The sequence below is a fragment of the Serinus canaria genome, chromosome 7 (assembly GCF_022539315.1).
Source record: "Serinus canaria isolate serCan28SL12 chromosome 7, serCan2020, whole genome shotgun sequence".
Taxonomy (NCBI): Eukaryota; Metazoa; Chordata; class Aves; order Passeriformes; family Fringillidae; genus Serinus; species Serinus canaria.
Genome location: NC_066321.1, coordinates 26,622,788 through 26,641,673, shown reverse-complemented (window position 1 = coordinate 26,641,673; position 18,886 = coordinate 26,622,788). Strand labels below are relative to the sequence as shown.

The following is an 18,886-nucleotide window of genomic DNA, read 5'->3' as shown; positions in this document are numbered from 1 at the left end:
CAGCCACATGACAGAGATTGGAAGCAAGCTCAGAGCAATCAGCCACCATTAAAATTTATAATATGTCACAGAAGATTTCTTGGATCTTCTTGAGAGTAGGAATACATTGCTGTTTTCTATTTTAAGTGGGAAAAACAGGTCATGTACACCATCACTTCCTATAATCAAAAGAAAGTCCATTTCACAGTTTTGGTCATGGTGTGTGTCTGAATTCTGACTAAGGTATGGACTAATTTCTATGCTCTCCCATAAGGCTCATGTAGCATTTTGGTTGAAGATGAAAGCCTGTCTACAACCTTATGTATTATCTTTAGTTACTTGGTCCCAGTTGCATCATGAACACACTATGGTTAAATAAATATTTCTGGGCAGAAATACCACAATGCCCTTTGGTTACTGTAACAATCCCCACAATGTGAATAATGCCTGTAAAACTCCTCTGGGCACGCTAATCTCTCATCTGCAGAAACCACTGGAAAGAATATAGGCCACCAGAGGAGAAGAGCACAGAGTTTTCTTCACAGTACTGACAGTAATTATTCATGTTTCTCAACAATAATTACTAAATTGAAAACTAAACTCTTTTGCCTGACCACTTCTCTCCAGTGGATCCCTGCTTTTTCATCAGGTATCAATAATCATAATAGAGCTGTGCCTGTGCAAACAAACCTTAGCAATCAAGGTCCAAATATCCAGATTTTCGGAGAACAGCCATTTTCCTCTATTTCTGTAGGGATTCCTTGGAAATTATCCACTTCATATGAGAAAAGTAGAACACTAGTTTCTTATGCATGTGCATTTAGTAGATCTTACCTAGTATTTCTTCAGCAGAGTACCTATTAGGGAAGAGAAGTGAGAAGGTTCCATTAGCCCACCTAATTAAATTTTAGTGTCAGCATGGACCTGACCTGCTCAAAATTGGACTGACAAAATATGCCTCCAGGAACTGAAACAAACAGTTGAATGAAGGAGCTAGAGATTTTTCTTAAATAATTTTGCTTCATTCGCAGGGGCATTGTGAAAGTTTCCACTCGGATCGTAGCCTTAGGTCATGCTCACAGAGGAAAAAAAAAAAAAAAAATCTGGAAAACATCCTTCAACAATATCTCCAAAATTCAAACCAGGCGAAAGAGGACGTGCTTGGGAAAACTCTGAAACACCTGAGCGTTTCTGCCTATTCTGATACGGACTTTTCAAACCGCACATCGCCATCTTCTGGTGACCAAATATTGGATTTTTTTCTAATCTTTCAGGAAAAATAGCTGTAACCATATCAAAGATACCATTAATACAAAAACGTTAGTAGAGATTTAAAAAAAAAAAAAGGCTGTTTTAACCAAAAAACCTATAAAACCTAAATCACAAAAAATTAATTAATTAATATCAGCTGTTTCTATAAACGTGAATAAGCCACGCTCAAGTATTTTGTTGGTTTCTAGCTTGCTACGCTAACAACTAACCTTATTGTCACCATATTTCCTTGTTGAATTTTCCAACAAGAAGAAACCAGTCAGTAGTTTGATTACTTGATTAAGCAATTAGTGCTTAATTAACTCTCCTTTCTTGAGCGCCTCAGCTAACGGGAGCCCAGCTCGCTATTCGGCAGTTTTCTAGGCTCGCATACAAGTGGTTTTAAGTAGACTAGGAAAATAGAAGAAAAAAAAGAGTGAAATATCAAAATTCTAGAAGAAGTAATCTTGAACGCTTAGAAATTAACTAAAGGCTCTCTTTCCTTGCTTTGTTTGTCGTGAAAAACACAGAGTTCTCACCAGCACACGTGAAAGCTTTTCTTCCAGTGCAGCAGAACTTGTGTAACCAAAGCCAGTATTTCAATGCTATATTTTTATTTACTTTTTTTAATACAACCAGCACCTTCAGGAGGCACATACCTTCCGGTTTGGAAATTATCGGCTCCAGGTGGAGCGCTAGCTCGCTCCTAGAGCTGTACGTTCCACAGCCGCACACACCCCGCGGTGCCGCTGCTGCCGCTGCCCGGCGGACCCGGCCCCCTCAGGGCTCTCGGCCCAGGCCCCGCCCCGAGGGCGGCGCGAGCGCACCTGCTCCCTCGCGGGCCCGCGCGCTTCCCGCCGCCGCCGTTTGAACAGCCTCGTGACGTCATCGCGGGGCGGGCGCACGTGCGACGCCCCCTGCCGGGTCCCTCCAGAGGGGGCCCGATGGGCGTGGCCGGGGGCGTGGCCTTACGCGGGGCGGGGCTCGGACGGTGCGCATGCGCAGTCCGCGGGCGGGCGGTGCGCGGAGCGGCGCTCCCATGAGCCGGCGCTGCCGCTCGGCCGCCGCCGCGTTGCTGCGGGGGCTCGCCGGCCCCGCCGCGCTGTGCCTGGGCAGCGCCATGAGCCTCTGCGGGGCGCCGGCCGCCTGCGCCGCGGGGCCTGCGGGCGGCGGCAGCGGCGGCGGGGGTTTCTCCGCGGCGCGGCTGAGCGCGCCGTGGCTGCGGCTGCCCGAGGTGCCGGGCGCTGAGCCGCACCGCACCAACGAGCTGCTGCTGCTGCTGCCGCCGGCCCCGCGCGGCCCGGCCCCGTCACCGCAGCACCACGTCGTGTACTTCCCGGGGGATGTGCAGGTACGGAGCGCGGGGGCGGGCGGGCGGCGATGGGGGCCCGGGCGGCGGAGCGGCCGCAGGACGGGAGCGGGGAAGCGGCGCCGGGGGGATGTGTCCCCGGAGGGGCTGTGCGGGTGGGCATTGCCCGGCTCCCGCCGCGGCAGTCGGAGCATCTCGCTGCTCCGCACGGTCGGGCACAGGGAGCGGGAACGGGCCCTCCGGGAACCTCAGCTGGAGCAGTAGTGGAGGGGAGGAGAGTCGTCCTCAGAGAATCACTGGAGATCAAGGAGTCCAGCCTATGACCAACACCACCATCTCATCCAGACCCTGGCGCTAAGTGTCACGTCCAGTCTTTTCTTCAACACCTCCAGGAACGGTGACTCCACCACCTCCTGAGCAATCCACTCTTTCTGTGAAGGGTGCTTCCTAATGCCCAACCTAAACTTCCCCTGGCACAACTTAAAACTGTGTCCTCTTGTCACTTGAAAGAAGACACCGACCTCATCTGGCTACAGCTCCTTTCCGAGCCTGCTCTTCTCCAGGCTCAACACCCCCAGCTCCTGGTAGCCAGCTAATCTCTGTTGTCATTACTGCTTCTCAAAAGCAGGGTTAGTGCCTTCTTCAAGGGAAAAGGCTTTCCCTTCTGTCAGGTAAAGGTGCAGAATTTTGTGTGGTTTTATTTTAAGGATTGGGATGGCCTATGAAGACTCGTCTGATTGGCATTCTTGCATATGGCTTCATTATTCCTTAGTAAAATAAATGAACTAGTATTTTTTGTCATTAAGATTTCAGACATGAGGTTCATTCATGACTTGGGGGGTTAATTTCTTTCCAAAAATGTCCTCTATGGATGTGAATAAGGCAATAAAAATCTCCTACAGCTGAATGAGAGGGAATATTTTTATTTCTGTACAAAATCCAGAAAACTCAATACAAAGTTTTAAGTCTGTTTTTGTTTTGTAGTAAGATAATCAGTATTTCTGTAGATAGAGAGAATACAGTAAAATTATGTATTCTGTGTCATACTAATTTTCTTTTGGTATGAAGTCAACAAAAATTAAGAATATTTTCATGTGCTGACTTTATTGTTTTGATTTTGAGGGTATTAAAAATACGTGGTAAAAAATATTAAAGTAACCAAGTCAAAATATACCAGGTTTTTTATGTGTTTCTTCTTCTGCAAACTTAGAAAGTAGGAGCCTCTAATGCATGGGGGTTTTTTACAGTCCTTTCTGTAAAAAAGTACTCCTTTCTCCTTTTTAAGTAAGAGTACATTGGAGCTGAATCTTTTCACAATGTAATAATGCATCTTTTCTATTTGTTTTAATTTTTCAGAACTATCATGACATCATGTCTTGCCACCCAGAAAACTTTCAGTGGGAGCACTGGAGTTTTGAAAATGTTGCTTCCATCCTCGCTCGCCGGTTCCCCGACAGCTTTATTTGGGTCATAAAGTGTTCTCGAATGCACCTGCACAAATTCAGTTGTTATGACAATTTTGTGACAAGCAACATGTTTGGAGCACCAGAGCACAGCACTGACTTTGGAGCTTTCAAGCATCTCCATGCTTTGCTGGTTAATGCATTCAGACTCTCTCAGAATATTCTGCTATCCCAGAAAAGTGTGCATGGTGTCAGCAAGGATGCAAAAATAGCTGCTTGTAAATCACAGCAGCAGTCTGCTCCTGCAACAAATGGCTGCTCGTCCAGAGAAAGGGAGAGAGATTGTGAATGCTCTGATAATTCTGCTGTGAACGTCATGGTCCCGTCTGCTCTAGGTGCAGCATCCTTTACTTTGATTGGCTTCAGTAAAGGCTGTGTGGTTCTGAACCAGCTGCTTTATGAGCTGAAGGAAGCCAAAAAAGACAAGAATACAGATGCCTTCTTAAAAAACATAAAAGCAATTTACTGGCTGGATGGTGGTCACTCAGGAGGAAGCAACACTTGGGTTACTTACCCTGAAATGCTGAAAGAACTTGCAGAGACAGGAATTAAAGTTCATGCTCACGTTACACCGTACCAAGTGTTTGACACAATGAGGTCATGGATTGGGAGAGAGCATGAGAAATTTGTACAGATACTTCAAGAATTTGGTGTGGAAATAAATGATCAACTGCATTTTGCTGATGAAGTTCCCTCTTTAGACAACCATTTCAGAGTTCATGAAGTATTTTGAGACTGTATGTATATGAACAGTATCTTCTTTGTAGAAGCACTTTTAACACTGTAAATGTTGTCATCTAGATTTTCAGCTTTGAGCAGATGCTTTCTAAACAGAATACTAAATCAGTTCTGTGTTGCTAATAGATACTATATATAAATTTCTGTAGCATAAAAAGGCTTATTGGGACCCCATAACTATAACAGATGTTGCTTTTTGATTCCTGGGAAAAAAGTGTTATGAAGAACAATCCTATGCATGTTTTTTTGTTAAATGTGAATGTTTATTCTTAAACTGTTGGCAGAATTTTTAGTCCTGGATGTCTAATATCATATACTGCATTTAATGGGACTTTAAAGTACTTGAGAATTTCAGATGTGTAGATACTTCAATTGAGTGCTTCCAGGGCTAAAATTATTGCTCTTTGTCAATAACAGATGTAAGGTTAGTTTTTTGGCTTAAGGAAATTGATTGTAAGGAGAATGTTAGTTGTATATTTTGTGGAGACCTATTTTATTAGGTAAATAAATCTTCCAGTTTTGTAACGTTTTTCCTGTTTGAAACAAAGTCACAAATACCTTTGGAATAATAGTGCCAATACATTTCTCTTCCTTACGTGTGCCTGGCCATTTCTGTCACTCTGAAGTTTGATTAATTAATTGTGTAGTATCTGCTAGTGAACAGCCATTTTACCTGGGGGCTTGAAAATTGTGATGTAGCTATGTTAAGTAACCAGGAATGTTGATTAGGGTATAGCTTGTTTGTGTTTCAAGATACCTTGCTGTTGCTTTGCTAACTTCTGTAAGGACCAGCAGTAATACCTTTATTATCACATCAAGGGGTGACATCCCTACCTTGGGATGGCAAGGTTTTACTTGGCAATTGCTGCACTGATGTTGCTCTTAATCAAGCCATGAGCACATAATCTATTACAAGTTGCATTAAAAAAAATCAGACTGTGTTGAGTGTAGCTCTTTCAAAATGCTTCAGTTTTAAAATCTATTATCTCCTTTAAATGTACTGCAGTATTTGTTTCTAGAGCCATCCAAAAACCTTATTTTTTTGAGCCTAATATTTCCTACAGGAAAAAAAAAAAAAACTCTAAATAAAAAGCCAGCCAGATTTGACACAAAAGATGTCATCTGGTTCAGACACCAAACCTGAGTGTACTTAGTGACAACTCTGCCCTGCTCTTTGTTTCCTATGGCTCTTACACTGTGGAAAGGAAGTTTCTTCTATTGGCATCATTAAAACTTAAAAGGTTCCCTGTAGACAACTTTTGGCAGAAACTGTGCACATCAGTGATCACTGAATAATGAGAAAAGTGTTTTGTACTCCTAAGAAAATTTTCTTAATACTCAAAATATTAAGGGTGATAGAAAGCATTATGCATACAGTGTGCACCTTACAATTGAAAGAGAACTCTATCACTAATAATTAGATTACCTAGTTCATCAAAAGAAATCTATTTTAATTGATGGAGAAAAGTGCAACATGCAAACAAACTCTAAGAACCTGAAATTTAGTTCCATCTGCTTTTTTATTTTAGGCTGTTTCTTGGAGATTTCGTTCAATCCTATCTGTTACTTACCATCTTAATAGACTTATTACAACTTTTTAATTTGTTTCAAGGAACATTTTTTTCCCTTTATGGTCCTTTTGATAACATTTGCAGCATATGTGAGGATTTTTTTCTGTAAAGGAAATATGGGTCACATAAAGAATTGGTATTTATAGAAAGCCTGCAAATGTCTTGAAATATATTTAACCATCCTCTTACAAAATTGTATTTTAAAAAGTAAACCAACAAAGCCCCCAGAACTTTATTGCTTTTGCTCCCTGTTTCAGACTGACTAGGCTAAGTGGGGTGTGCTAACACTTGCCCAGTCCAATAACACTGCAGATCAGAGACCAATTTCTAAACAATTCTGTGCCTGCCAAAACATCAGAACTACGTTGCTGCAGGCTTTTGGAAATAGCTATTAAAATATTGACATTGTCTTCAAAAGTTTCTGGATGGCTGTCCTGTTAAAATAATACTAACCTGTTTGATGCAGGCTGCCTACAATAACTGTTCAATAGGCTCAAGTGCTGCTGCATTACTTTGAAGAACAGGCACTTTGTTGTAAAACTAATCTTGTTATGAGACCTCGTGTTGTGGAGGGAAAACTGACTGGTTGTTTTTCATTCTTTAAACAGCTGTAGTACTCTGTTGGAATGTGCCCCTGTCATTCATTACAATACATGCTAAAAATAAATTTTGCAAACTATGTAGAAAATAAACTATTTCTAATGGGTGAAACCACTTTGATGTGAGTATAAAACCATCAAACAAGGAATGTGCAGTTTTGTGGATTAAGTTTTATCAGGTGTTTGTGGAGACCTAGTTTAAAAAATCAGATTTATTTGATGACTTTTCTTCAAGGAGGCTTTGTATTTGTGTAGTCAGAATCCATAATTTTAAAACAGCTTACTGGCATCTCACAAACACAGGAAAGCTGGCATGAAGCAGCCTAGGGTGGGACATTTCTGTGATAAGATAAAATGGGTCATAGTTTGCATATGCCCATTTTTCAGCATTAACTGCAAAGGCAGTTTTTAATAAGCTTAGGTGTAAATGCCTGATGTTAGGTGGCTCTCCTGCTTGTAGTGGTGTGGTTCAAGACACTTCTGTTTTCTAATGGAGTGAGCAACCTTACACAGTCCGTAGTACAACCTAGTAATGACTGGTGTTCTTGTATTCCATGCTAACATGTACTAAACTCTAAACTGCTAAATTCTTTTAAAGCAAGGCTTGATTCTATGAACTTGTCCAGATGACTGAAATAATTTTATTTTGTATGAATCTAAAACGCTAAAAAGTTTGATAAACTTCTTCCCATCTGGGACTGATTGAGTCAGATCTCTGCAAACACAAAAGTTGGCAGCATGAAGATAAAATTTACACTTGAGAGTTGAGGGGGCCTGGGAATACCAAGCTGACACCTCCCTTTTGTGAATGGAGACCCAAGGAATGCCAGGAGGCATCAGCACAGTAATTCTCTGTACCAGTACCTGGAGAAGCTGCTGGCAGTTAAAGTGATGGCTGTACAGGCACAGTGCTGGAACAGCACAGTGCTGGAACCCAGCTTTGTTGAGCCCTGCAGGCTCTCTGAACCTCTCAATTCAGTCCCAACACACAAAGAATATGCTCTGTTCACCTCTGCAATTCAGACTGGGCCCTTGACATTACCACAACAAAGCCAAGAGGTTACCCCAGCCTAATGGGCAGAGAGATTCTGTCTCAGCAGTGTGCACAAGCAATCCTTGTTCCTTTCTGAACAAAAATTTTGGGAGACCTATTTGTGATCCCAAATTGAAATTCTACCCTCAGAACGTACAATGATGCCCGTCAGAATCGCTTGGCTGGTTCCATTCATGCTTATTCACTGAGGTGGCCGGGTGCCCATTCACATGGTACCAGACTATTTTCACTGTGTTGAACTGCCAAGAAGAACAGGTTTAGAAGAATAATCTGCACAGTGTTCAAGCTCCTGCTCTTCTGAAGAAAGCTTTTTTTCCCAGCACTTTTTTAACACTGCACATTTATTTTGTCTAAGACCTTTTGACAAGTTACAATTCTCAAAAAATGTTGCTAGAAGTAACAGACTGACCTAAGTCAGATAAATGCTGCATTTACAAACAGCACAAGTCATAACATCAGAGGTGTTTCAAAGAGACAATGCCCAGCCTTTCCTTTTTGTCAGATCTCCACCTTTATTTCACAGGGCTTTTGTAAGCACTACAGTCTGCTGAAAAAGTAACCTTCTACAATGCCTAACCAACAGGCTCCATCATAAAGGTGCTATGCAAACCCCCTTTCATATGATAACAAAACAGCCCCAACAGGTTTTGTGTCTACTCCACAACTATGAACTCCACTGCAGATACTAGGACTGTATCTGAATGGATTTGTGGGCACATTAGTGCCAAGTGTTTGACAGCAGCAGGAACAGCAATGCTGTCTGACTGCACTGAGGCACTGACAAAGAGGATATTCCCCCCAGTAACACATCACTGAGCTAGGAAAAAGGTAAATCATTTACATTGCACTCAAGCTGCTGCACAATTCTAAGTGTAATCTGGCATGGTTAGTTTTTGCTTTTTTTCTCCATACCCACTCTGTCTCACCTCAAGGGGGAGAAGCAACTCCCTACACTAATTGCCAGGTTATCACTTAAAAAGAAACCATGACCATTACAGCTACCACCAATGGCTTGCTTGGACCTCCTCAGAAACCACTATGGCTTTGCTAAAATTTAATGAGGCTGCATTCATAAATATGTGCAGTTACTTCTAAGCATACATGCTGTCAGCCCACACACCAAAACTTTTGTTCAGAAAAATTTAAGTAAACACTTCAAAAAAATACACTTGTAAGCAGAGGCACTGCAAATGTTTGTCTCACTGTAGAAAAGAGACCACCTCCAAATCAAGCAGTCTGTGACCTCACTGCACATGAAAAACTAGGAAGAAAATCTACAAGTGGAATTTTGTTAGAGATGAATGTTTATTGACAGTTTTTATTGGTCTCACAGAAAGTGTATGTAAGTACAGCTGGACAGTTTCCATACTAACTTACAATTTTCTACTTGCAAGGGACCTTGCTGAATTGCAATGTGTTACTTTATCCATAATCATTCCTGTAGGCCTTTTCTTGGATACGTAACACCATTCTCCGGGCATAAAAGTCCCTATATTCCTCAGGTAGTTCTTCAAGTGTTTTCAAGGCTCTGTCCAAGATCTGTATGGCTCTAGAGGCTGCCATGGGATCTTTATTTCCATAAGTGTCAGTCTTATCATAGGACTCAGCAGGAAGGTGCTTCCAAAAGACATTCAGTGCCACTCCAAATTCCTCAGAAATTACATTATGGAACCACAAAGCTGTAGAAAGAACAGTGTCTAAAATAAAAATTACTGACTCCAAGCAGGTGTCAGAATTGCCCAAACTAAATCTAGTTGAGGAAAAGCCTCAACTATATTTTTTTTTATTTATAAATATCCATATGAATGTATTTCATTGTACCAAATTTAAGTTTCGTAAGACATTTATGCTGATCTATAACTTCTCATAAAAGTGACAATTGCTGAAGCATAGAGGTACTCAAATGTAAGGATAAGCATGTGTAGGGTGAAAAAAAGACACTTTCCCTTGCTCTCCTCCACTCTAAATGCAGATATCTACTTTCACTTAGTCCCTAACCTTGCACATTCTGCCCAGACTTTTATGTAAACCACCAGCATCAGCCAGGTCACTCAGGCAAAGTTGCTAATCTTCTCATAATGATGGCATGAGGTTTTACAGCTGAATCACCATGACTGTGGTAAGGAACACAAGGCATCTTTGTTTCATTGAGTACATTTAAAGAATCAGTTTAATATGGTAGATTTAGGATATTTGAATTTTAAGCTAAAAGTCTGAATGCTGTGTTTATTGCATCTTATTTGCCTGTAAGTGCTGAAGACATAGAAAAGTTTATTCTGAGAAATCAACATGAAGTTCCTTCCAGGTTAGGAAGAGGGGCTGCTTCTACCTTCTTCATAATAACCACACACATTCCTCAGAAAACATCTTTATTTTTTCAGTGATATCCACTGCAGGATGCTGACAAAGCACCATTCTCTGGACTCAAAAATCCCTATACTCCCCAGTAAGTCTTAAGAGAGCTGAATGTGTCTGAAGTTTAACTCTGCTCACCCACTGGCAAAGACAAAGAAGTATCTGGACTTCATGAACAGAAAACAGGGGTGCTGACATCAGCAGCAGTGTGACATATAAATATCTAACCGTAACCAAAAGTTTATTTAGGAAGAAACATAAAGGCAAGTTCAAAATTAAGTAACAAGTCAAAGGCTAAGAAACTTTATAAAATAACTTCCTAAAAACCTATGACCTTCTTGTTTACTGACCTGTTTATATTGCCCAGATAATGTAAAAGTGACAGGATAAATCATATCTGCTGCAAGCTCACAATGAGTTAAAATAAGATCAGTAACAAGGAGTAGTTCAATAGGAGTAATTCAAATGCCTTTCCCTGACTACCAGAATATGTCATGTCAACCCAGGAAGCAGCTTTCTGCTTGTGCAGAAAAATGATTAGGACTTGTGTTTCCACTCCCCAAAGATGATTATTAATCTTTAGAAGGTCCAATAACTCCACCATCCATAATTCTCATCAGACCTCATAGTGCTTAAGTGCCAGAGCTACAGAACAGAAGTAGTATTTCACTCAAATTCTGTCACTAAAAAGCTCAGGTCATTGAAGTAATTTCAGATTTCAGAAGGTAAGTTTATAGTATTAATCTATTAAAACACAAATTCAGGAGCACAGAGTGTACACTTGAGGGAAAGCAAGATTTATGAATAGAGATAATAATACTTTCTCAGGTTAATTGTACAGTTGGAAGAAGTAAATTAGTTTTGCCAACATTGGCTGTCAATGCTCCTGCTTATAACAGAGAAATGCTTTAGTAATCTCTTACCATCTTCAGAAAACATAAATTAGAAGCAAGACTGTTTAATACCATGCTATGGTCAGGAACTATTTACTACTTACCTGGAATAAATAACACATCTCCTGCTTCCAAAACACATTGATAGCGCTTGGCTTTCACAAAAAGGGGATATTTCTCCATGTCTGGGTTATCCACATCCAGCACTTCTGATTTAGTACCTAGGAAAATTTCACTGAATAAATATTCCCACTCTTCCAATAGTAAAAAAGCATTATCATATTGCTGGAGATGGCAGTTCTTGAATTAAATTTAGTGCTGTTTTATTTCTCAAAACCAGGAAAACCTGATGGCACCCCTCATTTACTGAAGAGATGTTCTCCTGTTGTCTGTATTTGTTCTGTAATTGCAACCTTATTAACACTAAAAACCACTTTTCCTGACATCTAAAAAACCATTTTGAACCCAGACAGAACATTTTACTCCTTCAGTTAGGTGTTGAAAATAATCAGGCAAAGCTGCTGTTTTCCTTAGCTTTGACTAAAGCACACAGAATCAGAGTTAAAGGAACAAATTACTTCTTTTATAGCAAGTCATCTGTTGGTGATTATTTTCTACAGTGCAACACTTGTGAGCTGAAAAGCTAAGATCACCAAACTCCACTCTAGATACCTGTGACATGCATACCTGATAAATATAAATATGGTGCATCTCGAGGACTGTACAAAACAACTCTTTTTCTCCCTGTGACTTGGATTAAGAAGTTGTCCATTACCTGGGATGAGAGTAATAACAGATGTCAGCCAAAGGTTGATTGAATAAATATATAGACTGCAACTGATCTAATTATTAGCTTAAAAAAAGAGTATTAATAAAACCTTCATATGTTAAGAATTATCTTGTAAATAAATTTATTCAGAACTCACTGCACAGTGTTAGAAGACAACCTTATTTGGAACCTATGGCATTGCAGCCAGAAACCACTACAATCATTGCACAGTTGGCAGTGTATTGTACAACCAGAATTTATCCTAATCTGGTCATTAGAGTGAAAAAAAAAAAAGGAAATCAATGAAGACAAAAATGTTTTAAGTTACTGTGTTTCAAATTTTCAACTGAAACTCAAAACAGTTTAAAAATGGAAACAAAATAAAACATCCTTTAATCTTACAAATCTGGAATTAGACATAAACCCAGTTAAAATATTGTGCCTAAACAATCCAACATTTAAAACTCACCATACCACTGAATGTGGTTCATTTTACTATTTCCATATATGTGATGTTTATTATTATTCTCTAATCTTTGTCAGAGATTTTCACCTTACTCTCACAACTCTGAAATGCCATCTGCAGTATTTTATGCCAAACCCACGTATTACCTACATCATAATGTGTCCATAGCTGTAATCCAGCAGAGCTGATGCGGAAGACACTAGAGAAAAACTGTTCCTTCTCAAAATACTCTGGAATGTGAACATCTTCTGCTAAAATAGGAAACTGCTTCCTGATATCTGCAATATCCTGAAACAGAAAGGGCATAAGTCTTAGAGAACCATCTATGGTGGGGGAGCACTTCACAATCATTTCCAATCATATGAAACGGGGTTGGAACTTCAGCCTTGGCAATACCTGAAATCTGCAATGCTTTTCGACACTGACTTGCCAAATGCCACTAATGAGAAGAGCCAGAGAGCTGCTCTTAACCATGGCTGCTCAGAATCACACTGCAGGAGCAAGAGATCAGCATAAATCCTTTTATATTAGTTTACAACAAAAGCTAAAGAAAGGCAGTTTAGCAATGCACTCTTCAGTGCCCAGCTCAGCTCCCATGCAGCAGCAACTATTTCAGACACATTGAAGTACTCTGACCTAAATCCAGTCAGACTCACAAATCATGTGACCCTAAGTAAGTTGTATGACAACAGACTTTAAAAAATATTTCTAAACTGCAACCTCACTATATTAGAACTGTAATCTCCAGTAACTTACCTTCCTAACATCTTCTCCCACTGAACGCAAATAGTACTTTTCATCCTGAAGAGAACACAAAAGAGAATTGTTTGGGTTTTTTTTAAATAAGAATTACCAAAACACTTAAACAGAGAGCTTGTATTTTCTCTTTTATCTAATGCAGAATTTCCTTAAAATATGGTACAAATTAAGGGCATCTACAAATTCAGCTACTTTGTTATACTGCCATTTACTGATCCCTGCAGCTCATCTTGACAAAAGAGAAAATAAATTAACTGACAGGAGAAGAGTAAAGTGTGGGGAGACTGGTCAACTGCTTCAGCATTGCTGTTACTGAACAGACTCAAAGCAAATGCAGATTATAATTTAAGTTCCTCAGTATATTGATGCAGAAAACTATTTTTATTGCCTTCAAAACTTACAGCATTCTATGCAGCATAAAAGGTAAAAAGCATGTCTACATTCAAAACTATTTGCTTCCTAATCACAGTTATCTGAAAAATCCCTAGCCTGAACACTGATATGTAGAGATAAACACACATCTGCTACTCACAAATTCTGTTACAATATATCTGGATTTGTAGTTTGATAAGTCATCAAATTCTAAAACATCTTCATGACATTTTCTTGCAAACCACACAAATGATATGGTTGTTATTCTAAAGTAAGGTTTGATTTCTAAATTTCATACTGGAATTTTTGCTCATGTAAGCAGTTTTTGTTAAGAGAAACAGGATGACTGAAGTTAACCACACTGTACACATACAAAAAAACTTCTGGGAAGAACTACTTCTCACATTTTTTCCTTTGGCATCAACCCACAAGAAAGTTAATTTAAAGATCAAGTTTTTTACCGCAGTAATACTCTAAATTACAATTCATCACTTTTCTCTCCATATACCACCAAAATAACCAACAGAAGAGACTGTGACACTAAGGAAATTACCTCAGTAAGAAAGTACTCCTTGTGCTTGACTTCAGCTGCTCTTCGTACAAATGCATCAAAAGGCAGAGTTCTGAAATAGAAATATTTAAATTTACACCATGAATCAGTGCAACAACACACAGTCTAAACTTCAGATTTATAATAAGCTCCCTTACCATATCAAGTGCAATGGAAGATGCAATAGGCTGCTCTCTTGTAGGTTTTTTTTAATTAACATCATTACTTAATCAGTGTTTTCAGCAGATGTTTGAAGAGTTCTCTCAAGACAGAAATCTACACTTAGAAACTTCTCTGTTTTAATGAATTGTTCCAGTATATATCCAAACAATCCTGTAGTAGCTGAGGCTGGAAGCACCTCTGGAACTCCTCCAGTCCAAGCCCCTTGCCAAGAGCAGGGTTCACTACAGCAGCTTGCAGGGGACAGCATCCCATTCGGTTTCACGGATCTCCAAGGATGGAGACTCCAAAATCTCTCTCATTTGTTCCATGGTTTGACTAACCTCACTGTAAAACAGTGTGTGTCTGTTTGTGTTAAAGGGGTTAACAGAATTTCCTGTATTTCAGCTTGTGCCCATTGCCTCTTGTCCTGTCACCATGGACCACAAAAGAACCCGGCTCCATCGACTGTTCATACACTTTGTTAAGATCCCCTCTTGAGCTTAGGAGTTCTGAATGCCCTGAGTCACAGAACAAAACATTTTTCACAGTCAAATTAAGACTCAAACTGTGGCAATACTTGCTTAACTGTTTAAGTGTGTCTTTTTCGGGCTTGTTTACTGTACCTTTTTATAAATTTGCAGAAAAGCTCAGCATCAAGTAAACTCCAACAGGGAAGATGCACATTTGTATCTATGCATTTTCTGCTATGAATTAGTGCAGGAATACAGGTAATTACCTTCATTTGTACATCTATAAAACTTATTTCAGTTATATGGATTTTAAAAAAAAAATATGCTTTCTCAGCTCCTCAAAACACAGGCATCTCAATATTTCAAATGTTTCTTTGCAGTTTTTTCTTAATTTTACTAAACACAACTTCAGAAGATTCAAGAAGAGTCACTGGGCATTAGAGCTGGTCCCTCTGAAGTCAGTAAGAGTGTTACATATTTATCTACATAATGGGAGCTTTTCATGCAAATTACAGATTTTTGTATCAGTTGACAGCTGAATGGCAAACCAAGCACAATCAGCAACAGGACATGTACTCATTATTATGAATTCAGTGTTACATACATGCAGCTCATCATCTCACACTAAGTGTCACTGGGTGATGAACTGTTGCATGTAAACATCACATTTCAGACCAACCACCAAGTACCCAGAGTCAAGAAGAAACCATTCTCAAGCAAAATTTTTCTTGATCCTGTTATCTCTTTTACTAGAATGTGAACTTGCATCTGACAGTACTTAAACCAATTCTCTAAATATTTTAGGTTTGTTTGGAATAGGCAAATACAAAACCCACTGAAGTCAATGGAAAACCAAACAAAACCCAATGCTCTGACTTCAGCCAAACTGTTCTACCATGTCCACTTACATTTGCTGCTGAAGAAAGTGAGAGCACAGCTCTACTACAGCTTAAACTGATGCATTCTGGTGCTACCACAGCTCTGCCCTTGCTATCTGCCCTAATCACCCCATCTCCCCCCTTACAGTAGCACTGGCACTCATCTGACCCCCCCGTGAACCTGCTTACAAAGCTAAAACAGCAGAAAACCATTCAGATTTCTGCAGCACGTCACAACCTGGCTGGATGAGTTCCAGAACCAACACAAAAACAGGGGTAGGAGCATGCAACTCACAACAGAACTGCCCTACTACTAATGTTCATCAGTTTAAACTAGTGGATCTGCATGTTAAGTCCTCAGAGTTTCTATTCTTTTGTTTCTACTTATTGTCCCTTCAGATTAGAATGAGGGGCTTGCTGTGGAAAAGGTCAAAGCTTCCTGAATTTCAAGTGAAGTATGTGAAAGTCCTGACACCTGCTATAATGAAACACCATCAGAGCATCAGAGAGTCCATTTGGCTGTCTACAAACCTGCTAAAACTAGGACTCCAGAACAACTGCATGTGAACTCACAGCAAGAGATACTAAAAAAAACCCAAAACAGAGAGGGGGAAATAAAGCATGGAGATAAGGCAAAGTCAGTCAAGTACAGCCTCATTTCAGAGATTCAATAGTTCATTATGCAGTGAGCAGAATGCACCATGATTGAAATTTGTGCTTATCCCCTGAACAACAGGCTCCACTCAGAGACTTGTGGCTTGTTTACAGCATATGCTCCCACCTGCTTAGAGGTGTAACACACTGAGCACATCCTGTTCCCACCTGGGGAAAACAAAGGACATTTAAAGGACATGCTAAAATAAAGGCATTTACCCTTGAAGGACAACACAATGACTGAGATTAGACAAACTCTGAAGAAATGTTCTGGCAGTTGCATAAGAGAAGCTCCAGAGGAGATCAAGGTTTTTTGTGGCCCACATCAAGATTAGAGAGCTGGTGAAATGTGTGGTATCCAGTGGTTTGAACATTCTGAAAGCTACACATGGTAACTTTGAAAGGAGCTTGGATTTAACTAGTTACACCCTTTCTGGAGTGGAATACCACACAGAACACACACACCAGCATTCAACGGGGGTCAGACAAACAGTGAGTCAGAAACTGTCACTATTCAGCAACACTGAGAATGCACCACATAACTACAACAAATACCAGGACATCAGCTGTAGATATCAAGGGTGTTTTGGTTTGTTTTTAATTAACATCTCAAATTTCCTAAAACAGTGCTCTGACAACATACCTTTACAACACTTCCTGACATCATTTTTAAGGGGCTGTTTGGCCCCTCATTTCACCCTCATTATACTTATTCTGGGTGTAGAATTAATAGAAGAGGAGGAAATCCAGGACAACCTTTTGATACATAAGGTAATATTTTCACAAACTATCTTCCTATTTCCACCCTCAGCTTCAAACAGATGCACTGTATGTCTGTAAATTACAAGCACATGCCTTTAAATTGCAAGAGGCTTTGGAGTGAAGTACCTATACACAAAGTTCTTACTGAGGAAATCCATCTGTGGCACTGCAGAAACATGAATCTTTACTTCTTTAGATCCTTCAGCTTGGCTCAAGTAATCTATTGTCCATTTGGTGGTGCAAGGGCCCAGTTCCAGTCCTGTAAGCACTACTGGCTTTCTCTAAGGAACAACAACAACAATAAAATTCAGTGGTGAATTACCACAGCATCTAACAGGGAAAAAAAAAAAAACAAAAACCAGAATTAATTTTTCAAATTACATCCAAGCAAACAAGTCAGTTGGATGCCTGGACCTACTACACAAGCTTATAACTAATCTGTTCACCAGCAGTGTGATTCAAATGCTGAATGTTGAAACAAAATGCAGCAAATTATGGAATTGTTTCTATATTAACTACATGTTCTTTCCTAGCTAGGTAAGGAAGGATATGGAGAGGCAAAGACAATTATAGCCCACACTTTGTGCTGGGGCCATTAAGGAATCCATCCAGATGAAGGAACAGATTTAACCCTTTAGCCAAGGCTTAGCACAAAACATGTAAAAGCCCACACAGTTAAGGTGCAGACTGTGAGCTGTGGTGATGCTGTTCTCATGAGAGAAGCTCTTTCTACCAATACCAGGTTCCTTGCTGCTCACAACCACGATCAGGTTTGATCGAGCCTGCACACAAAAAGTAGAAAGGCACTTTTGCTTTTAATTGGGATCTCAGAGGGTGGGGGGTAAGGGGCGGGGAAGTGGGAATAAAACAAGAGATGACTAAGCAACAAAACTAACTTTTTAACCACTGCCAAACGAAATGAACTCTTACAGAGATCACCTGTCAGAACTTGCCAGCAGCTCAGACAGAACCTGCCTATGGAAGCTCCTTGCTCCTAAACTCCCATTCCCCTCAATGGATCAGGGCACATTTCCAGGAACACACAAACCCAAACCCTGGGATTGGCCTGCACCAGCTGTGCCCGCTGAGGAGGGGCCCCCGGACACCTCCTGCCATGCCCTGTGTCGCCGAGGAGCCCCAGCCGCTGCGGCGGGTGCCGCTCGGAGTGCCCCGTACCCGCGGGTAGATGTCCCGCAGGAAGCTCTCCCGCGTCACCCCGTCCAGCCGCTCCAGGGCCACCGCCCGCTGCTCCCGCTGCTCCCGCTGCTGCCGCTGCTCCATGGCCGCGGGCACCGCGTCCTCCCCGCCGCTTCCCCCGGAAAGAAGAGCCCGCGCAGAAGCGTTCCTGCCTCGCCCCCTGGGCCAGGGCCAGGAGCCCGCGGGTCGCGGAATTGTCAGGGTTGGAAGGGATCTCTGGAGAGCACCGAGTCCAACCCCTGCCACGGCAGGGTCACGGTGACACAGGAACACGTCCGGGTGGGGTTTGAATGTCTCCAGAGAGAGAGACTCCATGACTTCCCTGGGCAGCCTGTTCCAGTGCTCTGCCACCCTCAATGTAAGTTCTTTCTCAAGCTGAGGTGGAGCTGATTATGTTTTAGTTTATGGCCATTACTCTTGGTTCTGTCACTGAGCACCACGGAGAAGTGCCTGGCACCATCCTCCTGGCACCTGCCTTTGAGGCATTTCTGTGCATTCATGAGATCCCCTCACAATCTCCTCAGACCGAACAGGCCCAGCTCCCGCAGTCTCTCCTCATGAACAGAGATGCTCCAGCCCCTTCATCATCGCTGGGGCATCCGCTGGACTCTCCCCAGCTGCTCCTTGTCTCTCTT

The 18,886-nt window shown here is 41.1% G+C and overlaps 2 protein-coding genes across 2 annotated transcripts; one reads left to right on the top strand and one right to left on the bottom strand.

The window, feature by feature from the left end:
• Positions 1 to 2,250: 2,250 nt before the first annotated feature.
• C7H2orf69 (chromosome 7 C2orf69 homolog) lies at positions 2,251 to 7,028 on the top strand. The gene is made up of 2 exons (XM_030241875.2): positions 2,251 to 2,581; positions 3,896 to 7,028. The coding sequence occupies exons 1-2, from the start codon at positions 2,270 to 2,272 to the stop codon at positions 4,733 to 4,735; spliced, it is 1,152 nt and encodes a 383-aa protein (XP_030097735.1). The 5' UTR covers positions 2,251 to 2,269; the 3' UTR covers positions 4,736 to 7,028.
• Positions 7,029 to 8,458: 1,430 nt separating this feature from the next.
• Positions 8,459 to 18,883, bottom strand: TYW5 (tRNA-yW synthesizing protein 5). Its single transcript, XM_009088345.4, has 8 exons — positions 18,231 to 18,883; positions 17,181 to 17,335; positions 14,132 to 14,201; positions 13,204 to 13,248; positions 12,598 to 12,735; positions 11,900 to 11,987; positions 11,317 to 11,433; positions 8,459 to 9,643 (listed from the first exon to the last, which is right to left on the bottom strand). Exons 1-8 carry the CDS (start codon positions 18,564 to 18,566, stop codon positions 9,387 to 9,389), a joined length of 1,206 nt encoding a protein of 401 aa, XP_009086593.2. The 5' UTR covers positions 18,567 to 18,883; the 3' UTR covers positions 8,459 to 9,386.
• Positions 18,884 to 18,886: the final 3 nt, after the last annotated feature.